General features: G+C 52.0%; 1 protein-coding gene across 2 annotated transcripts in view; it reads left to right on the top strand.

Moving 5' to 3' along the window:
- The window catches only part of PRMT8 (protein arginine methyltransferase 8), a 71,008-nt gene extending 48,154 nt beyond the window's left edge, over positions 1–22,854 (top strand). The window contains exons 7-10 of one of the 2 annotated variants that reach the window (XM_061418216.1): positions 8,569–8,684; positions 14,752–14,839; positions 21,111–21,232; positions 22,007–22,854. In XM_061418216.1, coding sequence (XP_061274200.1) covers positions 8,569–8,684; positions 14,752–14,839; positions 21,111–21,232; positions 22,007–22,090 — 410 coding nt within the window. In that variant the 3' untranslated portion in view covers positions 22,091–22,854. Of the gene's footprint in view, positions 1–8,568; positions 8,685–14,688; positions 14,840–21,110; positions 21,233–22,006 lie in introns of both variants that reach the window. The other variant, XM_061418215.1, reaches the window with a different exon arrangement.
- The last annotated feature ends 216 nt before the right edge of the window (positions 22,855–23,070 follow it).

Raw genomic sequence — 23,070 nt, 5'->3', positions numbered from 1 at the left:
CTGTCAGCATAGCATTGGTTCTCCTTCATATAAGTAAGATACAGAGGGAGATGAAGGCTGAGCATGGGGGTGGGGGAGCGCTGGGCTGGGGGTAGGGGCTCATCCGGATCTGTGCTCTTTGTGCTTAATCAGTTGAAAAGGTGCTCTCTTAGAAAAAATGTCCCCCACCCCCGCATAACTCTCCAACATTTTATCTGATCCCCAAAGAGTTGTTTGATTCTATTTCATTTAAAGAGTGACCATTCTCAAGGGATACAAGCCTGGTCCTCCATGTGTTTAAACGGATTATGCTTCCATAAGGTTTAAAAGGACAGGGAAGCCTGGCGTGCTGCAGTCCAAGTGGTCACAAAGAGTCAGACATGACTTAGCATCTGAACACACACACAAGGTTTAGAGACAGACTTGTGTCCTTAGCCAGAACTAACTAAAGCGACAAAGTGCGAAGACCACCTCCCCACCTCCACACACACAAGTGAGTATGCACACGATCCAGCCCTCCCCCCAACCCCCGCACACATACAAGTGAGCACAACCCCAAGCGTGAGCAGAAACTCCAAACAGTCCAACAGTCTCTGCAGATTTGGGTTCCTGCCAGCGCAGTGCTAAACACCCCTCGTCTAGACTCCCTGTGACAGAGAAGTTCCCAGATTGAACAGACTGGCTTCCGGCCCCCAGAGGCTAGGACTCCAGAGTCCAACAAAGTCTGGTCGTTGTCTGTGCTGCTGGGCTGTGCCTCGGAGTACATGCGTCCACCTGCGTCCTCACCTTTCTGGAAATATAAACTCAGAGCATGTTCAGAGCCAGGTCAGGACAAGACAGAAATGGGACATTTGTCTGAGCCCTCCCGCCCATCTGGCGTCATTTCTAACGTTCAACGAGCAATGAGAGGTAGGAGGTTAGATGATAAAGCTTTGAAGGTGGCCAGCTCTGGCTTTGCATCCTCTGGGTGACCGTGAACGAGTCACCTAACATCTCCGAGCCTCGGTCTGAGATAAAACTCCCCCAGCCTATAGACGTGTCAGGAGGATGAAGTGAGACGATGTATATAAGGGGCGTGACAGTTGTTGATGCCGCATGTGGCAGCCTGGATCTGGTCCCCAATTGTGTCATTAAGCTCCTTCCTGCCTGTGGCCCTGGCCCTGAGCCTGACTGCCGAGCTCGCTGGCCTCCAGAGGCTCAGAATCTAGGCCAGATGCGCTCTCGTGATAGGTTTCAGAAACAGCTCAATGGCAAATGTTGATCAAATGCATGAATAAATAGGACATATTTTGCCCTGGAGCTGTGTGGTTATGCTGCCTTTGGAGTTTTTGCTGTAACAGTATAAATTGTGTTTGGAGGAGAACCTACAGGCACATTCTTTGTTCTCACGTGCTCTAAACTGATTGAACTCCGACCCTCGGCTAGGCGCTTTAAGGAACTTCCTCGTAGTTTAAACGCAAACAGATCTCACCCTCCTCCTTGTCTGGATCCTGGTCGGGACCTTGACTTCACGCACCTTGCCATGAGGACTGGATCAGCCCTGACAGGCCCTGGTGCACTGGCTCCTACTCAGGTGCCAGCCCAGGACCCTCGGAGACCATGGGATTGAGTCTCCTCCTGCTTATTGCAATTTTCATACCATCTGAAAAAGAAAAAAAAAAACAAAACTGAAAGGTAGCCCCGTTTTTTTTCTTGTGGAATCTCTCCAGTCTGTCAACAGCATTCCCCGCAAACTCAAAATCAAATGCACCTTTACATTTTATTTAACATAGTTTCCAAGTTTTCTATTTAAACATGTCTTTTTGAAAATGACCTGTTTCTGTTTTTAGGAAAGGAAGCAAGCGCATTTAGAAATCTGTTTTAAATAAACAGAGATTTTGGTTACTCAGAGTTCTAAATCCAAAGTGAAAGCATAAAGGTTGCTGGTTGCTAAGGGAACAATTGTAAGCAAATTTCTGATGGCTCAAGAACCGGCTAAAAAAGAAAAATCTTAAATAGGGCAGGAGAAGGAGTTGTGCCCAAATCCCTTTCAGAAAGAAAATTGTTGGGAAAATAGTTTGTCCCCTCCCCGCTCCCTCCTTGCCCTTCTCCTCCCCTCTTTTCTCCACCACACGCAACATGGGAACACAAAAACATGAGTGAACTCAGCAGTTGCCCTCAGTTTGCTCACACACACACACACACACATACACAGAGATCACTGGCGTGTACCAGGCTCACAACGCACAGTTTGTTGAGTGAATGAATGAGAAAATGAATGAAGGAATAGAAGTAAGCCAGCAAAGGAATGTACAAAGTGGTGGTGGTGAGAGCAGCAGCAGCGGTGCTGTCGACTTAAAACAAAGGCATAAGGTGAGAGCTATGAGTCAAGTTTTATTTGGGCCAATATGAGGGCTGCAGCCTGGGAGACAGCACCTCTGGCGGCTCTGAGAAACTGCTCCAAAGACGTCGGGGGAAGAACAGTATATATGTGATTTTGGTAAAGAGGAAGTACATGTGGTCAGCCACGTTTATTTTTTTAGAAAGTTTCTGCTGGTCTTGTGAAGCTTCTGCTAGTCACGAGAAACGGTCGTCACAATGAAGGACGTTAGTGTTTTTCTACATATAAGGAGGTACTAGAATTGGGCTCATAAAATCATCTCCTGAGAACATCTATCTGAAGACCTGTCCTGCTAGCTTTCTGGAGCAGAGTGCCTCGTTTCTGCTCTCCACCCTGGACTTCTTCAGGGGGTGTTGGAGGGCAGCCGCCGCAGCAGCACGTGATTTAATCCTTGTAGAGGTAGATGGCAAGCACCCATGGCAAGTGCCAATATGTGGTTGGCAGTGATTTAGTCGCTAAGTCATGTTCGACTCTTGTGACCCCATGGACTGTAGCCCACCAGGCTCCTCTGTCCTTGGGATTTCCCAGCAAGAATACTGGAATGGGTTGCCATTTCCTCCTCCAGGGGGTCTTCCCGACCCAGGGATTGAACCAGGGTCTCCTGTATTGCAGGAAGATTCTTTACCAGTGATCCAGTGAGGGTTCCCAGACAGAGGTGCAATCATTAATTTTTTTTTAACTCTGAAGATTTCTAGAATCTCAAAATTGGAAGGAAATTGGGTAGATATTCCATGTGATTTTCTTACCCAGTAGTTGACTCTAAAACATGCTGAGGGTCAGAGGATGGGCACTGGCTTCCTGGCTGATGAGAAGATGACAAGGGACCTCTTGCATAGAGATGGTGGTGCCTGTAGCTGGAGGCTTGGCGGGCAGGACCTCTTGGAGGGTTCAGGTGCTCTCCATGAGTTTCTCCACCACCCTGACATCCAGAGCTCTATTGCCTGGCTCTAGCCTATTTTACACAAGGAGTTGACTTTGATCTGAGAGCCTAAAATATATTAAACTATTATACACACCTTCCTTTCTATCTGGAGGAAGTTGTCAGTGGTGCCTGGTGCCACCTGCTCTGTTTTTCCCCGAGGCACCCCCACTAGTTTCTCTAGCAGAGAAACTCAAATTACCGGGGCCAGGACAGGGATGGGGGATGTAGCTACCAATCTCTCCACTGAGCTTGTTTTCCAGTACTTCATATTCCTGTCTTTGTTTTCAGGTTAGTATTTCCTCTAATATATATCCATTCTGTGCGTAAGCTCATTGGAAGAGTTCTACATCTTTGATATTGTGATCTTTTTCATTTCCAGCATTTTCATCTCACTGATAAAATTCTGCATCTGTTCATGCATGTTTTTTCTGCATTAGATTCTTTAAAATATTTATTAAAGTATTTGAACCTCCTTGTTACATTTTCCCAATACCTGAGCTCTGAGTCTGGTTCTATTGACTATTTTTCCTTTTGGTAATGGGTCATATTTTTCTTCCTTTTCCATGTGTCTTGTAATTTTTGATTAATGCTGGACATTGTGAGTAGTGCTGGACAGTAGAGACAGATAAATAATTTATGCCCAGAGAAGAGCATGCCTCTTCCTCTACCAGCCCATTCAAGTGGGGATTCTAGTCCACCTAGTCTGGACTAGCTGGTAGGTCTGGACTTGGTTGCTGTTTCAGTTACATTCAGAGCACCATGGTGTGGTCCTTTTCAAGAGTTTGTTTCAATCCATAAACTAAATTTCACAGGTCTTTTGTTATTATTTTTGAATCCCTAGAAAGTTAGCTAACCCTTTCCTGGTGGTTGATGACCCTCACTCCATATTCACTCATTTACTAGATAAGACAATTGCAACAAAAAATTAATATGCTTGATGTGCATCCTCACCCATGCCTGCTGCACGCATGGTGGAGAAGCTAGTGGAAAATGCATGGTCAGTGGGAAGGAGAGGAAAAAACCCTTATGTCCTAGATAATCTCTCACTGAATAACTGGAGGTAGGGCCATCTGGCTGGGAAGATCAGACATAAATTAACCAGGTGTTGTGAAGCAGTGCAGGCATTGAATGTTTGGGAATAAATTCATTAAATTTAATTCATTCATTTTAAAAAAACCCAACATTATCGGTGGACCTGTACTGTGCCAGATGCTCTGTTGCAGGTGCTGAGGATACAGAGGAGAGGGTTTCCACAGGTGGGAGTGGTTGGAGATGTCACAGTGGCCATTTGAAGCTTTAAGTCCATTTGAAAATTGGACTGCAAGGGACTTCATAGATCGTGGAGCCCAAGGATTACCAACTGGTTGGAACTGCCTATGTTGACTTGGAAATCCCATCTCCCTGGGGCCCAAATCTGAAGATTCTGATTCAGTAGGTCTGGTTATGGTCCAGGAATCTGTATTCTAAGAAGTGTCCCAGATGATTCTGGGACACAGAACCAGTGGACCAAACTCCTCACTTTACAAACAATTCGGAAAGAAGGGGGCCAAGCTGCCAGGGTCACAAGCTTGGTTGATGGCAAAGCCAGAGCTCAACCACGTAACTACAGTAACTATCACATCTCAAGGGCTTTCTCTGTGCCAGACCCTGTTGTGAACCTTATAAATATCATCACATGTGATCCTCATAACAACCCTATAGAGCAACTATCATCATCATCATCTCCGTTTTTAAAAACTTGTTATTTTATATTGGAGATAACAATGGGGCGATGGCTCCAGGTGCGCAGTAGGGGCACTCAGCCGTACATATACATGTATCCATTTCCCCCAAACCCCCTTCCCATCCAGGCCGCCGCATATCACTGAACAGTGTTTCCTGTGCTGTACTGGTGATCCATTCTAAATATAGCAATGCACTCATTGGAAAAGACTCTGATGCTGGGAGGGATTGGGGGCAGGAGGAGAAGGGGACAACAGAGGATGAGATGGCTGGATGGCATCACTGACTCGATGGACGTGAGTCTCAGTGAACTCCGGGAGTTGGTGATGGACAGGGAGGCCTGGCGTGCTGCGATTCATGGGGTCTCAAAGAGTCGGACACGACTGAGCGACTGATCTGATCTGATCTGATCTGATATATGTCCATCCCCAAATCCCTTAATTATCCCTTCTCCCAATCCTCCCCCCGCACCACCGCATCCCCCGGTAACTGTAAGTTCATTGTCTCTATTTTAAAGAAGAAACCAGCTCTTCAAGAGGTTAAACTCTTGCCTAAATTTGCACAGCAAATAAACAGAGCCAAGATTTGAAGCCCAAACCCAGGATTTTAACCATTTCACATGGACTCTCAGATACACTTTCACAGAGCCTTAACTTAAAGCAGGGCGGAGGGTAAGAGCAGATGTGTAGCGGTAGGTGTCTTGAGTAAGGGTTTTAAAAAAAGTGTGTGTGGGTGTGCATGTTTTACCTGGGTAAGCATGGACAGCTCTTTCCAGATTCTAGCAGGGGATCTTCTCTGGAGCTGTCGCCACACTTCCCCAAACGTTGAGTGTTAGTTGCTCAATTGCGTCTGACTCTTTGTAACCCATCAACTCTAGCCCACCAGGGTCCTCTGTCCATGGGATTCTCCAGGCAAGAATACTGGAGTGGGTTGCCATTCCCTTCTCTGGGGGATCTTCCTGACCCAGAATCGAACCCAGATCTCTCACATTTCAGGCAGATTCTTTACTATCTGAGCCAACAGGGAAGCCCCAAATGTAGATAGATAGGTTAAGTTGGGAGTTTGGCTCCAGCCTCGGGTATAGAATGGGAGCTGACTGGCATCTAATCCTCAAGCCAAAATTGCACAAGTGCTTGCCCTCTGGGAGATGATTATTTTCTCAGCCTCTTCTCTCCGAGGAAAGTCTTTGTGTGCCCTTGAAAAGATCCTGAGTAAAAGGAACACAGCATTCCCTGGCTGTTCGAGCCTCCCTCATTTCACCCCCATCTTCTAACGACACAGAGGGACATAAGTTTCCTATGGTTCCATTTGTTTGGTGAACATTTAAAAATAATTTAATCCTGTAAGATTTAAGAGAAAAGCAAGTCTACTGCTACTGCTAAGTCGCTTCAGTTGTGTCCGACTCTGTGCGACCCCATTGACGGCAGCCCACAAGGCTCCCCGTCCCTGGGATTCTCCAGGCAAGAACACTGGAGTGGGTTGCCATTTCCTTTCCCAGTGCATGAAAGTGAAAAGTGAAAGTGAAGTCGCTCAGTCGTGTCCGACTCTTAGCGACCCCATGGACTGCAGCCCACCAGGCTCCTCCGTCCATGGGATTTTCCAAGCAAGAGTACTGGAGTGGGGTGCCATTGCCTTCTCCAAAAGCAAGTCTAGTTCAATGTATTTCTAAACTCCTCTGAGTAAATGAACAAGTGGGATTCAGCCACCCAGTAACTAGACTCCGCTAAGGGACCCTCAGCCTCCAGATCTAATGCTGATGATCTGAGGTGGGGCTCATGTAAAATAGCAAAAATGAAGCACCCAACACATGTAATGCACTTGAATCATCCTGAAACCACCTCCCCCAACCTTGTCCAGGGAAAGATTGTCTTACAAGAAACCGGTGAAAGTAAGAGTCACTCAGTCACATCTGATTCTTTGCAACCTCATGGACTACACAGTCCATGGTATTCTCCAGGCCAGAATACTGGAGTGGGTAGCCGTTCCTTTCTCCATGGGATCTTCCCAACCCAGGGATCGAACCCAGGTCTCCCGCACTGCAGGTGTATTCTTTACCAGCTGAGCTACAAAACTGGTCCCCAGTGCCAAAAAGATTGGGGACGGCTCTGCACTGTGGGGCAAGCAAATGGCATTCCTGCTTGCTTTCACGACTGTGTTGGTGCAGCCAAAGGGTTAGGACACAGGGTTTGTCCCTCAGCGCCATGGTTTCCCTGCTGTGGGATACTAGCCCAGTATCCCACATGCATTTAAGCCGAGCGCCAGCTGCTGCCAGCCCCATTTTCTCATCTGCTGTATGGAGGTATCCTCATGCGGTTGCTGGGGAGAGTCAGTGATGGGTCCGGCCAGGGCTGGGTGATCAAGCAGTGGTACCAGTGATGATCGTCATTTACCAGTGATCTGGCACCATCATGGACTTCTTGGTGGCTCAGATGGTAGAGAGCCTGCCTGCAATGCATAAGACCCAGGTTCAGTCCCTGGGTCGGGAAGAACCCCTGGAGAAGGGCATGGCTACCCACTCCAGTATTCTTGCCTAGAGAATCCCATGGACAGAGGAGCCTGGTGGGCTATAGTCCATGGGGTTGCAAAGAGTCTGATATGACTGAGCGACCAACACTTGAACCATCAGACTTGCATTCATTGACTTCCAACCCTGCACCCTGAATCCGTTCCCTGATTAATGCATCTTATGAGCAGCCCCTGGGGGCAAAGAGGCCCTGCTGGGCTGCTCTGTGCCCCACCTGGGGGATATGTCTCACGGGATGGGTCCTAATGAGGACATTGTGGTGTGTGAAAAAAGCAAGGCCTCTGCTGGACACCCCGGATCCCCACCTCACATTTTGCAGTTGAGAAAGTGGATGATCAGAGAGGCTAGGAGATTTGCATGAGGGCATGGAGAAGGAAATGGCAATGGAAACACACTCCAGTGTTCTTGCCTGGAGAATCCCAGGGACGGGGGAGCCTGGTGGGCTGCCATCTATGGGGTCGCACAGAGTCGGACACGACTGAAGTGACTTAGCAGCAGCAGCAGCAGCTGGCTAGTAAAAGATGGCACTGGGATTCCAATGGCAGCCTGTTTCATGAACCAGGAAATCCCATGTTTCTTTCTGCTTCATGAGAGCTTCAGTAGGTGGGGATGGGAGGAAGAAGGGAGATGGCTTTATAGCTGTGGGGCAGGATGGAGCCGAGGCAGTGGGGTAGAAATGGGGACGGTGGAGGAGAGAGTTCTTAGGAGATGCTGAGGCTCAGAGAGAAGGGAGGAGAGCAGATACAGAAGAGTCAGGAATCTGGGTTCTAGTCCTGGTCCGACAGGAGTCTAGCTGTGTGACTTCGGTGAAGTTTCTTACCCTCTCTGAGCTTCACTTTTCCTAACCCTGAATCGGGACCTGTGCACATTAGATGGTGTGAAGGACCATTTGGCACCTTGTGAAACTCTCCCCCAGGCAAGCACCTCTCCTCTTGTCAGACCAGGGAACACAAGCTGCCGCCCACCCTCTAGGACTCAGGGGGCCCCAGGGACTTCTGGGAGTCCCGCTGCTGGCCCTCACATTTCGCTCTGTCCCCACAGGGTGGGAGAACGTCTATGGCTTTGACATGACTTGTATTCGGGACGTTGCCATGAAGGAGCCCCTGGTGGACATCGTGGATCCAAAGCAAGTGGTGACCAACGCCTGTTTAATAAAGGTCTGCAGATGCGTCCTGCATGGGCCTGGGGGTGAGGGAAGCCTACTGTGCCACGTGGATGCTCAGGCCTGGGGTCAAAGCTACGCAGGCTGCTGCAGGGCCCTAGGCTGTGAGGCAAGGCCACCTCGGCTGGCCGGAGCCTCTGGCAGCCCAGGGTGACCGATGAGAGCAGGCACTGGCCCTGAGCAGAGCTGTCGAAAGAGGGCCAGTGGACTCCATGGTGGCACAGCTGGGGGGTGGTCAGTGTGTGTCTCCTGGTGATGTGAGCGGGGGGGTGTGTCGGGGGAATGGGAGCATCAGAGAGAGAAGTCCTGGAGGCTCAGGTCGGGGGAAGCCCCCCCATTCGGAGCAGGACGGCGGCTTTAGGGAAGAAATCCCAAACCTCAATCAGCTATGCAGTCAGCGTCACACTCCCCCGCTTCCAAGCGCACCTGTGACGTGGCCGGGTGGGACTCACCGCATCCTGGGCTCCCTGGTTTGTACACGGCTCCACATCTTGTCCTCCACGGCTTTCTGTCTTCAGTGCAGATGGAGAACTACTCACCAGGGTCCTCCCCCAGGGCATTCCTATTACTAAATATCCAAACTCGCCAACTGTGCTGTGTGCGTGTACACTCAGACCCCATAGACTGTAGCCTGCCAGGCTCCCCGGTCCACGGGATTCTCCAGGCAAGAACACTGGAGTGGGTTGCCATTTCCTCCTCCAAGGGATCTTCCAGACCCAGGGATCGAACCGGCATCTCTTGTGTCTCCTACATTGGCAGGTGGCTTCTTTACCACTAGTGCCACCTGGGAAACCCCTTTGGCGAGGGTACCAATAAAAGCGCTCCGTGACCTCCCCACCCTTCCAGCCCCACGCTCCCCCTGGAGGTGACCACTGTCCACACAACAGGTTAACCTTTCCAGCCCTTTGTCTAAGTATCTGCATTTACATATGCTGATCTGTCCTCCAGGCCCAAGGAGAACTCCTGGTACTTGAAAGCCATCCGTTTCACAGGGTTCAAGTTCACTTTTTAATCAAAGAATCTGGGTTCACTGTGTCTCCAGCTTCATTGTGTCAGTTGTCCTGGGCCCTCCCCCCAGCCCTCATTGTGCTGAAACACACCTGCCCGCTCTGGTCCAGTGAGCATCACTGCAGTTCCAGGAGCTCTGGTGGGTGGGACAGGGAAGAGCCCAGGGCTACGGGGGGAAGAGCCCAGGGCCACTGGGGGAAGGTTCCTGCAGGGTGAATGTAAACCGCGGCTTTGTCCAGGCGAGAGCAGTCAGTCCCCAGTCCCTGGTCGCTGTGTTCCTCATAAGGAACCCTTGTCATCTTGGATTTAGAAGGGACCCTGGAGGACAGATAAAACTAGGCGAACCTCATACAGGTCCCATCAGATAAAGGATGCTTCCCTCTCATCCTGCCTTGGCCTCGCGCTGGAGGGTTTTGCCACCTGTTACCTCTGCCGGTTCCGAGTCCAGGCAGGACTGACGATGAGCAAACGTCCTTTTATTTCTTCCCACCAGCCCCTCTGCCCATGAAGCTTCTCCCTTCTGGCGCTCCAAACAAGGTCCAGCAAACTATCATGTGCTTAGTTGCTCCGTCCTGTCTGGCTTTTTGCGACCCCATGAACTGTGGAGCCGTGGGGGTCTACAGGACAGACTCCTCCGTCCATGGGATTCTCCAGGCAAGAATACTGGAGTGGGTAGGCATTCACTTCTCCAGGGGATCTTCCCAACCCAGGGACTGGACCTGGGTCTCCTGCATTGCAGGCGGATTCTTTACCATCTGAGCCACCAGCGAAGCCCAAGTCCAGCAAAATACACTCCAAATAATTCACCCATGGTGCAAAACATTCCTGCAAATATTGTAGTATGAGTGGAAATCACCTGGTGCCGTTGAATTTGCCCAAATGGCACATGGCAGCTGCATGGAGCCGTTAAGCATTTTCCCACAGGGGATGAAATTCCTTCCCAGGTCACTCTCTGCCCCTACCGGGCAGGGGTGGCCACAGCCCTTGTGCACGCCCACTGCTGGTCCTGGACTGGCCTGCTCTGTCTCCCCTCCTTCCTCTCCCCCGCCCAGCCAGGAACAGGCCAGGGTCTCTCCTGAGTGCAGCCTGGGGCTGGAGGCATGGCAGAAACCGGAGCTCCGGGCCCTCCCCGGCCAGTCACCTTCCTTCCTGTGCTCTCTGAGAAGGGCAAGGTTGGCTGTGTTTGCTTCCGCCACCAGGAGAGCCGTCCATCAGCTCTTGCTACTGTGCTCAGCACTGTCTTCCCGGGTCTGTTGGGAAAACAGTTGCCCTTCTTCACACACTTAATTGCTATTTTCATCGCTATTAACGTTGCGGCTTGTGACACTTGATGATAATTAAGACTCTGTTTTGACCAGCCTTCTGCTCTGAGACGTCTGTTTGTAACATGACATAGTGGGGACAGCAGCAGCCTGGCTCCTCAGAGTCACCGATGCCTGTGGAGCCCTGCGCCTGTTGGTGTGGCCTGAGGCCTCGTCAGGGGTCCCCCCGGGGTCTCAGAGCTACTGCTGCTGCTGCTGCAGAAAGAGGAAGCTTTCTGGCAGAGGGATCAGGGCTCCGGGGGCAGGTGATGGGTCTGACTCTGGAGACTTTGAGTCTAAGAGGAGGGGGGATCCGACCCAGAGGGCCTTGTGTCTATGAGGCACAGATGGCAGGGCGGAGGAGGGGCACTCCAAAAGAGCAGCTGCCCCTCTGTCTTTCCCATTTTAATGTATATCAGACTTTCAGTCTGGACGGCTTTTGTTCCTGCAGAGGCCCCTGTTTAGAGGCAAATGTCCGGAGGACCTAGAGAATGCTGTCAGAGCACTGACATTTTGTTGATGGACATCTGAGAACCCCATAGAGACAGAATCCCTGATAGATGGGGTGGTGTGTGTGTGTGTGTGTGTGTGTGCACGCGTGTGTATGCGTGCATGTGTGCTCTTGTGCACACTGAGAGTGGTGAGGAAGTGAGGGGAGGCCAGAGAAGGGAGAAACCAAGTCCAGGTGAGTCACACAGCGTACTTCCCAGGTTGCTCTCTGGGTCCAGGCCCAGAGGCTGGGATATTTATAGGTGAGTCCTAGAAAGTTCTGGAAGGCTTTAGATCCAGGGAGCGGCATAGCCTGAATCCATCTTAGGTTGGTGGGTTGGTCTGAACCCACTTCAATATTCTTGCCTGGAGCATCTCATGGACAGAGGAGCTATTCTTGCCTGGAGCATCTCGTGGACAGAGGAGCGGCGGGCTACAGTCCATGGGGTCACACAGAGCTGGGCACGACTGAGCGCACACAAATGCACACTGAAGGGGAGGCCTGGGGGTGGGTGGGAGGGAGAGTCGTCAGGCGGGAAGACAGTGTCAGGAGGAAAATGATGAGTTTTAGGGGCCAGGTCACACACCGAGGGTGCACGGACCATCACGTCCGGTCCCCGTGTCTAATGAGCTCTGGTCTGATGGTGGGGACAGGGGCAGAGGCGGTGAGACCGCTGAGCCGAGCCAGAAGCAGTGTACAAAGACCAGGCTGGGCTGGTGGCCAAGGGCACAGGGACAGGGACAGGGACTTTGGGAGGAGCCTGGAGACAGGTGGGCTGGCCCCAATGGAGAAAGAGATGGAGAAGCTAGTGAGTGTAGACACCATGAGCCCAGCCCTGGAGACTGAGCTGAAGCCCCCAACAAAAACCCAGTTAAGCTCCGGTGCTCTGAGAGTTGTTGGGTGGGAGGGACCTCCAGACGCGTGCACGGGAGGGATGACCAGCGGTGTGAGCTGACAGGTGCTGCAGCTAGACAGGCTCCCCGATGGGGCAATGCCCAAGCTCACAGGGTGGCGTAGAATGAAGGACACCGCCGCCACCACGCCCCCGGCCGCTGCACTCTGGTCCCAGGTGGGAAGAACACAGATTCTGAGAGCGGCTCAGTGGGGGAGGGGCTTACCTGCCTAAAGGCGGTAGGAGCCAGCAGGGTGGTCCTTGAGGTCAGAGGCTGCTAGAAGTGGGGCTTCCCAGGCATCACAATGGTGAAAAAGTCCACCTGCCAGTGTAGGAGATGCCCGCTCGATCCCTGGGTCAGGAGGCAAATGAGCCCACACACAGCACACAGCTGCTAGAAGTAGGTCCCCACTAGAAGGGACCCCCTAGGCTAGAAGTTGTGGCCAACTCTTTCCAGCCCCATGGACTGTAGCCCACCAGGCTCCTCTGTCCAGGGACTTTCCCAGGCAAGAACACTGGAGTGGGTTGCCACTTCCTCCTCCCGGAGATCTTCCCAACCCAGGGATCGCACTCGTGTCTCAAATCTCCTGCATTGGCAGGCAGGTTCTTTACCACTGGCTCCACCTGGGAAGCCCCAGTGAGGAGGGAGAAGGAGATGAAATCATGACTTAGGAAAGGCCGTTTACACAGGAGAAGAGAAAGTTGGGGGATCCATGTGAGCAGGAGCAGGCATTGGCTTGTTCTGTGGGTGGAAGATACAGAGGCTGGTTTTGAAGCAGGACCTACTGACTGGAGACGTTGGGGAGGACTGGCCGCCTGGTAGGCAGTGAGCAAATCCTGCCTGGGGGTGGTCAGGTGTCCAGGGCCACTAACTTCCTGGGGATGCTCTTAGGGCTCACGCATTCCCAGGGTAACAGGGGACCAGCTTTCTGACTCCGCTGGATTCTGGATGCCTGACCTGGCCTCACAAGGACCTTTAGTCTTTGTTCCCCATCCTTAGGCTCTAGAAGCATAGCATGGCTTATCTGAAGTGATGTCACCGACATCAAGGGCCCCCACAGTCCCCAACACCTGCAGTCACTTCCTCTTCCCAACCAACAGGTCATTGGGTGTTGAAGCTGCCACCCTGCACCGTAATGGGGCTCTGGGCTGGCCGCTGACTTGGCCTCACCTCTGCCTCTGTCCACCCTCTGGAGGCAGGACTTGGTTTTGAAGGTCCTGGGATTCCTTTCTTCATCCTAGAAACCTGTAGAGATAAAAGCCTCTTTGTCTTTCCTCCCCCCTCCCCTAAGACCCCTCTCTCCTACTTATTCTCAGCATCTTCCATCATCCGGGTCTCAGGCACACCCTTGGGAACCATTTCCAGGCACACAGGTGTCTGTCTGGCTTGCACAGAGCTTTCAGGACAGAGGTCCCTACTGTGCAACCCAGCAGTTAGACCTCACCAAAAGTGGTCTGGATGCCTGGGGAGCTTTGTCCTGTCTCACTGGAGGTGGCCCACATCAGGCCAGCATCCTCTGCACAGAGAGAACACCACACTGCAAACCGTCATTCATGACTCCTGCTGCCACCCAAGACTGATTTTCAGTCACTTCCCGGCTGAAACTGTTAGAGTTATCAGTTCTTTGTGTTCTCCATTCCCAGCTAGAACTGAAAAATTCTCACCTCTTATTTCCCCGTTTTATGTATTTAACTGTCCAGCTGGTGATAAATGGTCAGCAGACTTCCCTCGGCTCAGCCTGTGATTGTGTGGGCTCGGTTCTCAGTGTCTCTTGTTGATGGGAAATGAGTAGTTCAGCTCTGCTGGAACCCAAGAGGGCTTGATGGAGCAGGTGGCTGCTTTAATGCAGTGGCTCTGGGGCACCCCACCTCCCTACCCCACCCCTTGGAATTTGCCCCCCAGTAAGAGGCTTCCCAGGTGGCGCTAGTGGTTAAGAACCCACCTGGCAGCACAGAAGACATGAGACCTGAGTTGGATCCTTGGATCCTGGAGAAGGAAATGGCAACTCACTCCAGTATTCTTGCCTGGAGAATCCCATAGACAGAGGAGCCTGGCGGGCTACAGTCCATGCAATTGCAAAGAGTCGGAGAGGACTGAGCAACTGAGCATGCACACATGCACGCACTGAGCAGACTCCACCCGAGAAAGGATGGGGGAGCTTGTGGTGGGTGGGCCTGGGACGTGGTCCCAAGAAATGTGACACCCAGGGGAGTCTGCGGTCTATAGTCTCCCTGGGGGATGAAGCCTCAGGCGGGACCCAGACCCGGCAGAGGTGCTGACCCGCACTCTCTCTCCTCTGGACTGCAGGAGGTGGACATTTACACGGTGAAGACGGAGGAGCTGTCCTTCACGTCTGCCTTCTGCCTGCAGGTACAGCGCAACGACTACGTCCACGCCCTGGTCACCTATTTCAATATCGAGTTTACCAAGTGCCACAAGAAAATGGGGTTTTCCACAGGTGAGCCTCCTGCTGGCCTTCCAGACCCACCCGGCCTGGTGCCCAGGCTCTGTAGGATGTGATCTCCCCAGCCTGGACGTGGGGCAAGGGCCGGGGGGCATCAGCCAGGGATCCTCACTTGGCACCTCGCAAGCCTCTCCAGTCCTGGAGGAATGCCACAGTTCTGGCTGCTAGAGGAGAAGGTAAAAAACTGTAGCAGCTGTGGCCAGCGCTGAGAGCCAGTGTCGGGTGGGCAGGGGCAGGTGTTGGGGCTGCCTTTTTGAATGCATGCTTATTCATTTAGTGTTTCCTGAGCACCTGCTGTGTGCAGGAGAGGGTATGGAGGGGAGTGAGACTTTCTTGTGGCAAAGAGCAGGCAAGAGACTTACCTTAATTCCTCACAGGAGGGCTTCTTCCAGAGGTGATGCCCCTGACCACCAAGTGGAGTCCTCTGGTTTCCATCAGCCAGGCCAGCCCTGGTGCCTCCTCATCCCGGGAAAACCAGAGGACCCTGGTCCCAGTCATTATCAGCTGCTCCCCTCCCTTCAGCCCACAGGGAGTAGGATATTTCACCTGGACCTTGACAGATGGGTGGGACTCAGCCTTTCAGTGGTGAAGGGTGGGGCAGTGGGGCTGAGGAGGAGCCCGCTGGAGGATCCTGGCTGTGACTGGAGGCCAAGGGTGGAGCCACATGGCTGTTTCTCCCTCTTCCATCCCTGGGATATGCCTCCCGCAGGGCCCGCCCACCCTGCTGCCGGAGATGAGAAAGTCAGGGGGCAAGGGTTCTCTGGAAAGAGTTCTGTGTCTCTAATGCCTGGGCTCCAGCATTGTAGCTAGCTCCCAGCTGGGGTCTTTCTTTCCCTGAGATGGTCTGTTTCTGGTGGGTGTCAGCATAGGGTTTGATCCAGCGTGTAAGAGATGTCCTACCATATTTACCAGCTGGCATGGGTTTGGCAGTCGGGTTTACTCAGACCCTCTGCACTCTGACCACCGAGGAAAGAGTATTTCCTCTTTGTGTTTAGGGACCCCAGATGCACAGAAATAGATTAATCCTGACTCCTGGTTCATGACATACTGCTATGATATACTGCCATGCGCGGTTCACTTTTTGCTTATGTTTTAATTAATACAGCAAACACTCGTGAACTTGCCACCTAGCTCAGTAACTAGATTGTAAATAAAGTATTGTTAATTCGAATGAAATAGTGACTAGAAATAAGTTTATTATTAGTAGAATGTAAATGTATTAGTTAATATCATGAGATAAACCATTGTTCATTAGAATATAAATATTAAACTGAAATATATTATTAACAAGCATAATACAATAAGGTTTATAATTAATAAATGTAAGTCAATTAATTCAGGGGGCTTCCCAGGTGGCTCAGTGGTAAAGAATCTGCCTGCCAAGCAGGAGACATGGGTTCGCTCCCTGGGTCAGGAAGAGCCCCTGGAGTAGGAAGTGACCTGCTCCAGTATTCTTGCCTGGAAAATTTCATGGACAGGGGAATCTGGTGGGCTACAGTCCACGAGGTCGCAGAGTTGGACATGACTGATAACACAGGAGATTAAATTAATTCAGAGTCACAAAATAAATCCCTGTGAGCTTACTACCTAACTCAAGGACGTCAATGCTATCAACATCTTTGCATCTACCTGGATGATCCCCTTATCCCATTCCCCACATCGCCACCAGATGAACATTATCCTGAATTTTGGGTTAATTATCCCCTGCTATTTTTAATAAGTTGTTCCATGTGTACATACAGGCCTAAATAAGGTATTGTTTGGTCTCAGCTAGCTTTGAACTTAAGCTGAAATGCAGGTTGTTCTAAGTGGTTCCTCCCCATGGGCCCCCGGGGGCTGGAGCTGCTCCAGGAGACACACTGGAAAGCACGTCACATTGTGCAGCTTGGAAACCATCCCTGCTAATGGCTCTGCCCGTGTCTTCCCCCCGAAGCTCTGGGCAGAAGCTGTTGCAAATGGGCACAGCCTCGCAGGGCTCTGGGCTGTGCCAACCAGCCGGCGGGCCCAGCGGCCCTGCCCCCTGGACATATCCTCTGCGGGTGGGGTGGAATATGTGAACTGGGCCCCTTGGGGAGACTGTGTGGGTGGACGGGCGGTGCTGAGTGGAAGCGGCCTGGGGTTAAGTACTAGTTTTTCCAGGAATCAGCAAGGGAAGGCGGCCGGCAGTGGAAATAAATCTGAGTGGGTCCCTTTCTGGGCCTTGGGCTCATCATGAGTGAAATGGCCCGGATGGACTTCAATGGCCTGGCAGCCGCTTTCCCAGCTTGGCTACCCTGTGACACTGAGTCAGCTTCCCAGGTCAAAGAAGCTTCTTCATGCATAGTCTTGAATTCTCTGAAAAGCTTGTGAAAACCTTAGGGAATAGAATTACAAATTCACAGCTGAAGAAGTATTAAATTCCAGAAAGAACTACCATCCCCTTAATCACTGGCAAGAGACCAGAAGGCAGGATTCCACTCTGACTCCAAAAGCACCAGGAAAAATCTTCCTGTGAGAGGGCCCTCTGTTCTACCCACCGGCCCCTGTGTGCCCCACTCCCAGCCTCTGTCACAACCAGTCACAACTCCCACTGGACGTTATGGCCAGCTACCCGAGTGTCTTCTCACATAGGCTGTCGGATCTCGTGGGGCAAGGCTGTACTGGCTGCTGTTCCCCACTTTTAAAACCATGTCAAGCGTATGATAGGCATCCTAAGTGGATGTCTGCTGAATGAATGAGCGAATGCATGAATGAGGGAGTGAATGCATGAATGAGGGAGTGAATGCATGAATGAATGAGTGAATGCATGAATGAGGGAGTGAATGACAGTATTATTATAATGGAAATTTAAAAGCCACTGATATGACCTTGACAGTTGTAGTTGGGGCTGGGAGGGAGGGAAAAGCCCGTTCACTGACCACATCTCCGGATGTCGTGGTCCACAGTGATGCTGAGTGCTCACCTTTGTGCACAGCAACTCTCTGGGGAATCAATCCTAGAACATTCCAGACCAAGTGCGGCAGCCCTGCTTTACAAACCAGAGCCATAGTTGATGGATAAATGACATGACATACCGCTTTCCACAAAGAGTCAATAACCACTGATCTGGGCCTGATATGTTATATAAATATATCTGTATTTAAGGTGACCATGCAATTCATCTTTCAACTGAGGACAGTTTGAGAGTAAAGAGGAGAGCTCTTGATAATTACGCTGGGAACATGGACCTGGGTGCAACAGGAGATGGTCACACTTGGTCTTACCCCGCTTCCCATCATCTAATCCTCACAGTCCCTCAGGAGATAAACCTTCTGCAGATGTAGAACGTGAGTGCCAGAGTCACAGTGCAGGAGGAGGCTGGACACTGGGCCTCTTGTTGCCTCATTAAATGTCCTTTCCACTGATACCCACCCAACAGATGTATAGGATGTGAAGGACTGGGTCTGCACAGCCATTGTGGCCTTGGTTGTGTATCTACATGAGATTTTTATGTCTTGGCAAACCTGCCCCCTTCTCACACCCTAGAATTACTCATTTCAAATCCCTAGGACCAGAGTCAAAACATCTACATTGCAATCAGCTTCTCTTGGAGACCCTGATGGAGGCCCCAGATTGAAAAAACTGCTTTAGACAATGAGTCTGTGGACCCATCACAGAAATGAGATGTTTGGGGAAGTTGTTAACCTTTTAATGTTGATGTTGAGGGAAAAAAATCCCTTTCCTCCAACTCAAGGCTGGCACGTTTTGGGGGGTCAGCATCAGAGGCGGATGGTCTGGGCTCACTGGCTGGCAGATCTGAGTCAGTGAAGTCTCTGGGAGTCTCCCAGGGCATCTGATTAGGAGACAGAGGAAGTTGCTGGAATCTCCTTGCCTGAAGGTCTCTAAGAAAAGGAGTGGCACCTGTCTGGGCATGGGTGGCGGTGGCGGCGAGAGTGCTGTCAGTCACTCACTGCCATTCTCCGCACACCCTGGAAGCTATCTTTTGACAATTCGTTTAGGTGCCACTGGCAGAGAAGGTACTGGGAACAGTTGGACTTGGCCCGCGGGCAGCAGTATGCCTTGGAGGCCAGGAAGGCTGGACATGTTTGGAGATTCACAATATGAGCAGCACAGACTCCATGTTCATGATTCTCCTTCAAGCCCTTCCAAATGCTCAGGCTGCTTCCCCTCCCCACGACCTTGACTTTGCATCGATTTCCCAAAGACACATATTGAAGGCTACTCAGATCTGTATTCAAAGCACTGACATTTGATCAAGCTAGTCTATTACGAAGGACACAGACAGTTAAAATAGATCCTGAGGGTTGAATGATCTTGGTCCCACTGCGGGTGCGATAAATCTCCATGCAGGCTGTGTGTGAATTCCTTCAGGCTGGATCACCAGTGGCCAGTATGACTGAGGGACAGCCCCAACTCTTCCTGCGAATTAAAACTCTGCCTTCTGATGATGTCCAGGGCCTAGCCTTTGTTCTGCCTCCAAAGCCATCCATAAGGCCACAGACTTTTCATGTGACAGACTTTGAAATATTTGAAAGTCCTCCCCAAGGCTTCCCACCTTCAACTCTGGTTGTAAGGAAAGAGAATGAATCAGTGTTCGTGAGTCACGCCTCCTGGTGGAGGAAGGTAAGAGCCTGCAGGACAAGAGGAACTGGCTATAAGATGTATTTTTCTACAACCCTTTGGTTCCAAAGTCTCAATGTTGCTGAACATCCCTGGGTACCTTGAAGCCTCACACCAGACCCGCTCTGGCTTTTTACTATCGGTCATGTATTCGGTGCTCACAGACCTAGCAAGTATGGTGATGGGCTCCAAGGGTGTGATAGTATTCCCTCAGACCCCTGTCCTGATGGAGGTTGCAGTCTTGTGGAGACTACAGAAAGTAAAAAGAGACAGAGATGGTTATGCAGCAGTGTGACTGCTACAGTAATCACACAGGCTCAGGACGCCCTTAATCCAGCTAGGTGGTCAGGTGAGGCTCTCCCGAGAATTGACCTTGGAGGATAAGGAAGGGAGAGGCTGGTGGTTAAGGAGGGAAGAGTGTCCGAGGGACGGCAGCTTCTGGGACAGGACCCCTCATCTAGTCGTAGAATTTGTCATAAGCCCAGAGGATGGATGGGATTTCATGAGAGGTGCGAGCGTCAGTGTGACTTTGGTTCATGCATGAGGTGTGAGCTGTGGACCAGCATTGGGTCTGTAGAAGGAGAATCATTCTGAATTTTTACCCTATCTAGGTAGGAAGGCTTGTTCGAAACCCCACGGCAGGCCTAAGCCAAGAGTAGCAGGATGGGTTATAGCAGGGGTCCCCAACCTCCGGGATGTAATGCCTGATGACCTGAGGTGAGCCGATGTAATAATAATAGAAATAAAGTGCCTAAGAATGTAGCACACTGGAATCATCCTGAAGCCACCCCCCACCCATGGTTTGTGAACTAGGACAGAGAGGCAGGCAGAGAAAACTATCTGTAGGGCTGGGATATCCATGAAACTGGGGAAACTGGTTTAGCCGTGGAGTTGATGTGAGTGGTGTCATTAACAGGAGACCAGATGGACTGCCCTCTGTATCTCTCCCCTACATTTGTCTGCAAGTCTTCACTCTGTTGAACCAATGAAACAGCAGCATTTTGAGATTCATTTGTGTTAATACCACCCTTGGTATGACCTTGTAATGTCAGTTGGTTTCTCCTCTGGTTGTCCACTAAGATCCTCAGTTTGGAGGGCGTGGGGAGTCGATGACAAGTTGAGCCCCTGGGCTGAGTGGGGAGGCCTGCCAGAACTTGGGCGCCTGACCCAGTGAGAGGGCTGGGCAGAGTGTTCAGCATGTCCCAGAAGAAACCCAGCAGCTTCCAGGTGGGGTCCCAGCCCTTCTGGAGACATCTCTCTCTCTCTTTTTAAAAAATATTTACTTGACTGCACCAGGTCTTAGTTCAGCACGTGGGATCTTCAGGGGCAGCATGGAGGATCTAGTTCCCCTACTAGGAATTGAACCCTGGCCCCCTGCACTGGGGCTTTCCTGGTAGCCCAGCTAGTAAAGAGTCCACCTGCAATACAGGAGACCCCGTTTCGATTTCTGGGTTGGGAAGATCCACTGGAGAAGGGATAGGCTACCCACTCCAGTATTCTAGCCTGGAGAATTCCATGGACTGTATAGTCCATGGGATCGCCAGGAGTCGGACCCAGCTGAGCGACTTTCACTTTCCCCTGCACTGGGAGCGCAGAGGTCTTAGCCAGTGGACCACCAGGAAAGCCCCTGGAGGCGTCTCCTGTGACTCTCCCTTCTCTCCCTCAGCCCCTGATGCCCCCTACACCCACTGGAAGCAGACCGTTTTCTACCTGGAAGATTACCTCACTGTCCGGAGAGGGGAGGAGATCTACGGGACTATATCCATGAAGCCAAATGCCAAAAACGTGGTGAGTGCTGGGGGAGCTGGGGGTTTGGAGGGGGAGGTGGCGCAGAGAGGAGGAGGGACATGGAGGGGGTTTCCCCCACTGGCTGGCAGGGACCTGGGCACCTTGTGCACAATCAGGAAAGTTATAGGGGAAGTGGAAGAAAGGCAGGTGTGGCCGTGATGGCACCCTAGAAACACCCAACCTGGACCCCTTAAAACTGGAGCATTGGAGCCCTCCTGCAGGGCCCCCTGGGACCCTCCCCACCATGAGGGCAGCTTCCAGCCCTTGATGAGAGGGGTTCCCTGAGCAGAGACTGTGGCCATGGGTTTCACCTCGTTTGGGATGAGCTGAGCCAGGAAACCACGTGTCTGGTGGCCTGGAAGACAAGTTCGCATTCCTCCAGTTGGCCTGGTGGGCTGGATGGTGTGGTTCTCTCTGGGCCCGCCCCCTCACTCCCCGGGTGCGGGTACGGGCACTGGCCCTGCAAATGCCAAGGTTGGGGGTGGGGGAGGGGGTTGTTTGGGGCCTCTTCCTCTGAGAAGCAACCGCTCCACTCCTCCCGAGTTGAAACCGGAGGGGACATTTCTATATTCTCACAGGAAAGATTTAGGTTAGAAACCAACGACTTTCCCAAGAGGATAATGAGGCTCCGGAAGAGGCTCGTGAGGGCTGTTCGTGGGGTGTCCTGAGCTGGAAGCTCTTAGCAGCTCAAATGCGCGCGGCCCTCCGCCTGCGGGGAGGGGCGTGGTCACAGGGCTCCTCGGTGCTGACGCCTCGACTCCTCCTCCTTTGCAGCGAGACCTCGATTTCACAGTAGACTTGGATTTTAAGGGACAGCTGTGCGAAACATCTGTATCTAATTACTACAAAATGCGTTAGCACACGTGGGAGGCTGCAGAGAGCGAGAGCCAGCCCGGAAACTCGCCCCCATCTGCGGCTCGAACACCAGGGACCCTGTTTGCAGGACGACACGATCCATCCTGGAGTGCCCTCGAGACTGGTGAACTCCGCCGGCCTCCCGAGGGCCCTGCCCCTGGGCCAAGGGCCCCCAGCCCCTCGGCTCTGCTCCGGGGGGCCCTTCTCAGAGGCTCTGTTTTCCCGACCTTGAGCCACGGCCAGCGCGGCAGCCGGGCCCCGATGGAGGAGTCCACGCGTGTCCCCATCGTCCTCCTTAACCGTGACTCTCGGATCCTCAAGTTTTGCATGCTGCAGGCATCTAGGTCAGATTGCTTCTCTAGAACCTGGAGACTAGTGTCTTTGATAGCATAAGCCAGACTCTACGCGCGTGCGGCAGTGCGCGTGCGCGTGCGTGGACAACATCCCGGTTAGTTACTTAACCCCGCGCACCTGTATGTGTGTGCAGATACAGTCAAGCGGGTGACGTCCGTGTTCATCACAGGAGTGTGTGTGCGTGTGTGTGTGTGCGCGTGCGTAGAATATATATTACTCTCAGAGGAGATTCTGTTGCTTTCCAATAGAAATTTGTTTTGTGATTAGTTCTCTCCCGTCCCCAGCCCTTCCCAGCTATGAAACGTTCTCTGTATTAGCTCCGGTCTCCTTTTGACTAGACTGTGGCTCCGAACCCTGGGCATAGGACCGCACACTCCGTGGGCGCTCAATAAATGCACACGAGAGTGAAGAGATGGGGCGGCTGCATTCCTCGTGCTCTGGGGGCGTGCGGGGGCGGGGCGGGTCGTGCGGGAGGAAGTCAGAGGCCACAGTGGAACAGAAGAGCGGATGGCGCTGCTCTCAAAAGGAAGGCGGCTGCTTGGTGAGGGAGCCGTGAAGCTGGGACCTGTCTGAGGGCATCTCCCCTGTGACCCTCCGGGATGGGAGGAGGGTTCTGGAGTGGGGGTCAG

This window comes from Bos javanicus, chromosome 5, assembly GCF_032452875.1.
Source record: "Bos javanicus breed banteng chromosome 5, ARS-OSU_banteng_1.0, whole genome shotgun sequence".
In the NCBI taxonomy this organism is placed as follows: Eukaryota; Metazoa; Chordata; class Mammalia; order Artiodactyla; family Bovidae; genus Bos; species Bos javanicus.
Note: the sequence above shows the minus strand (reverse complement) of the source record. Positions and strands in the feature narration are given on the sequence as shown.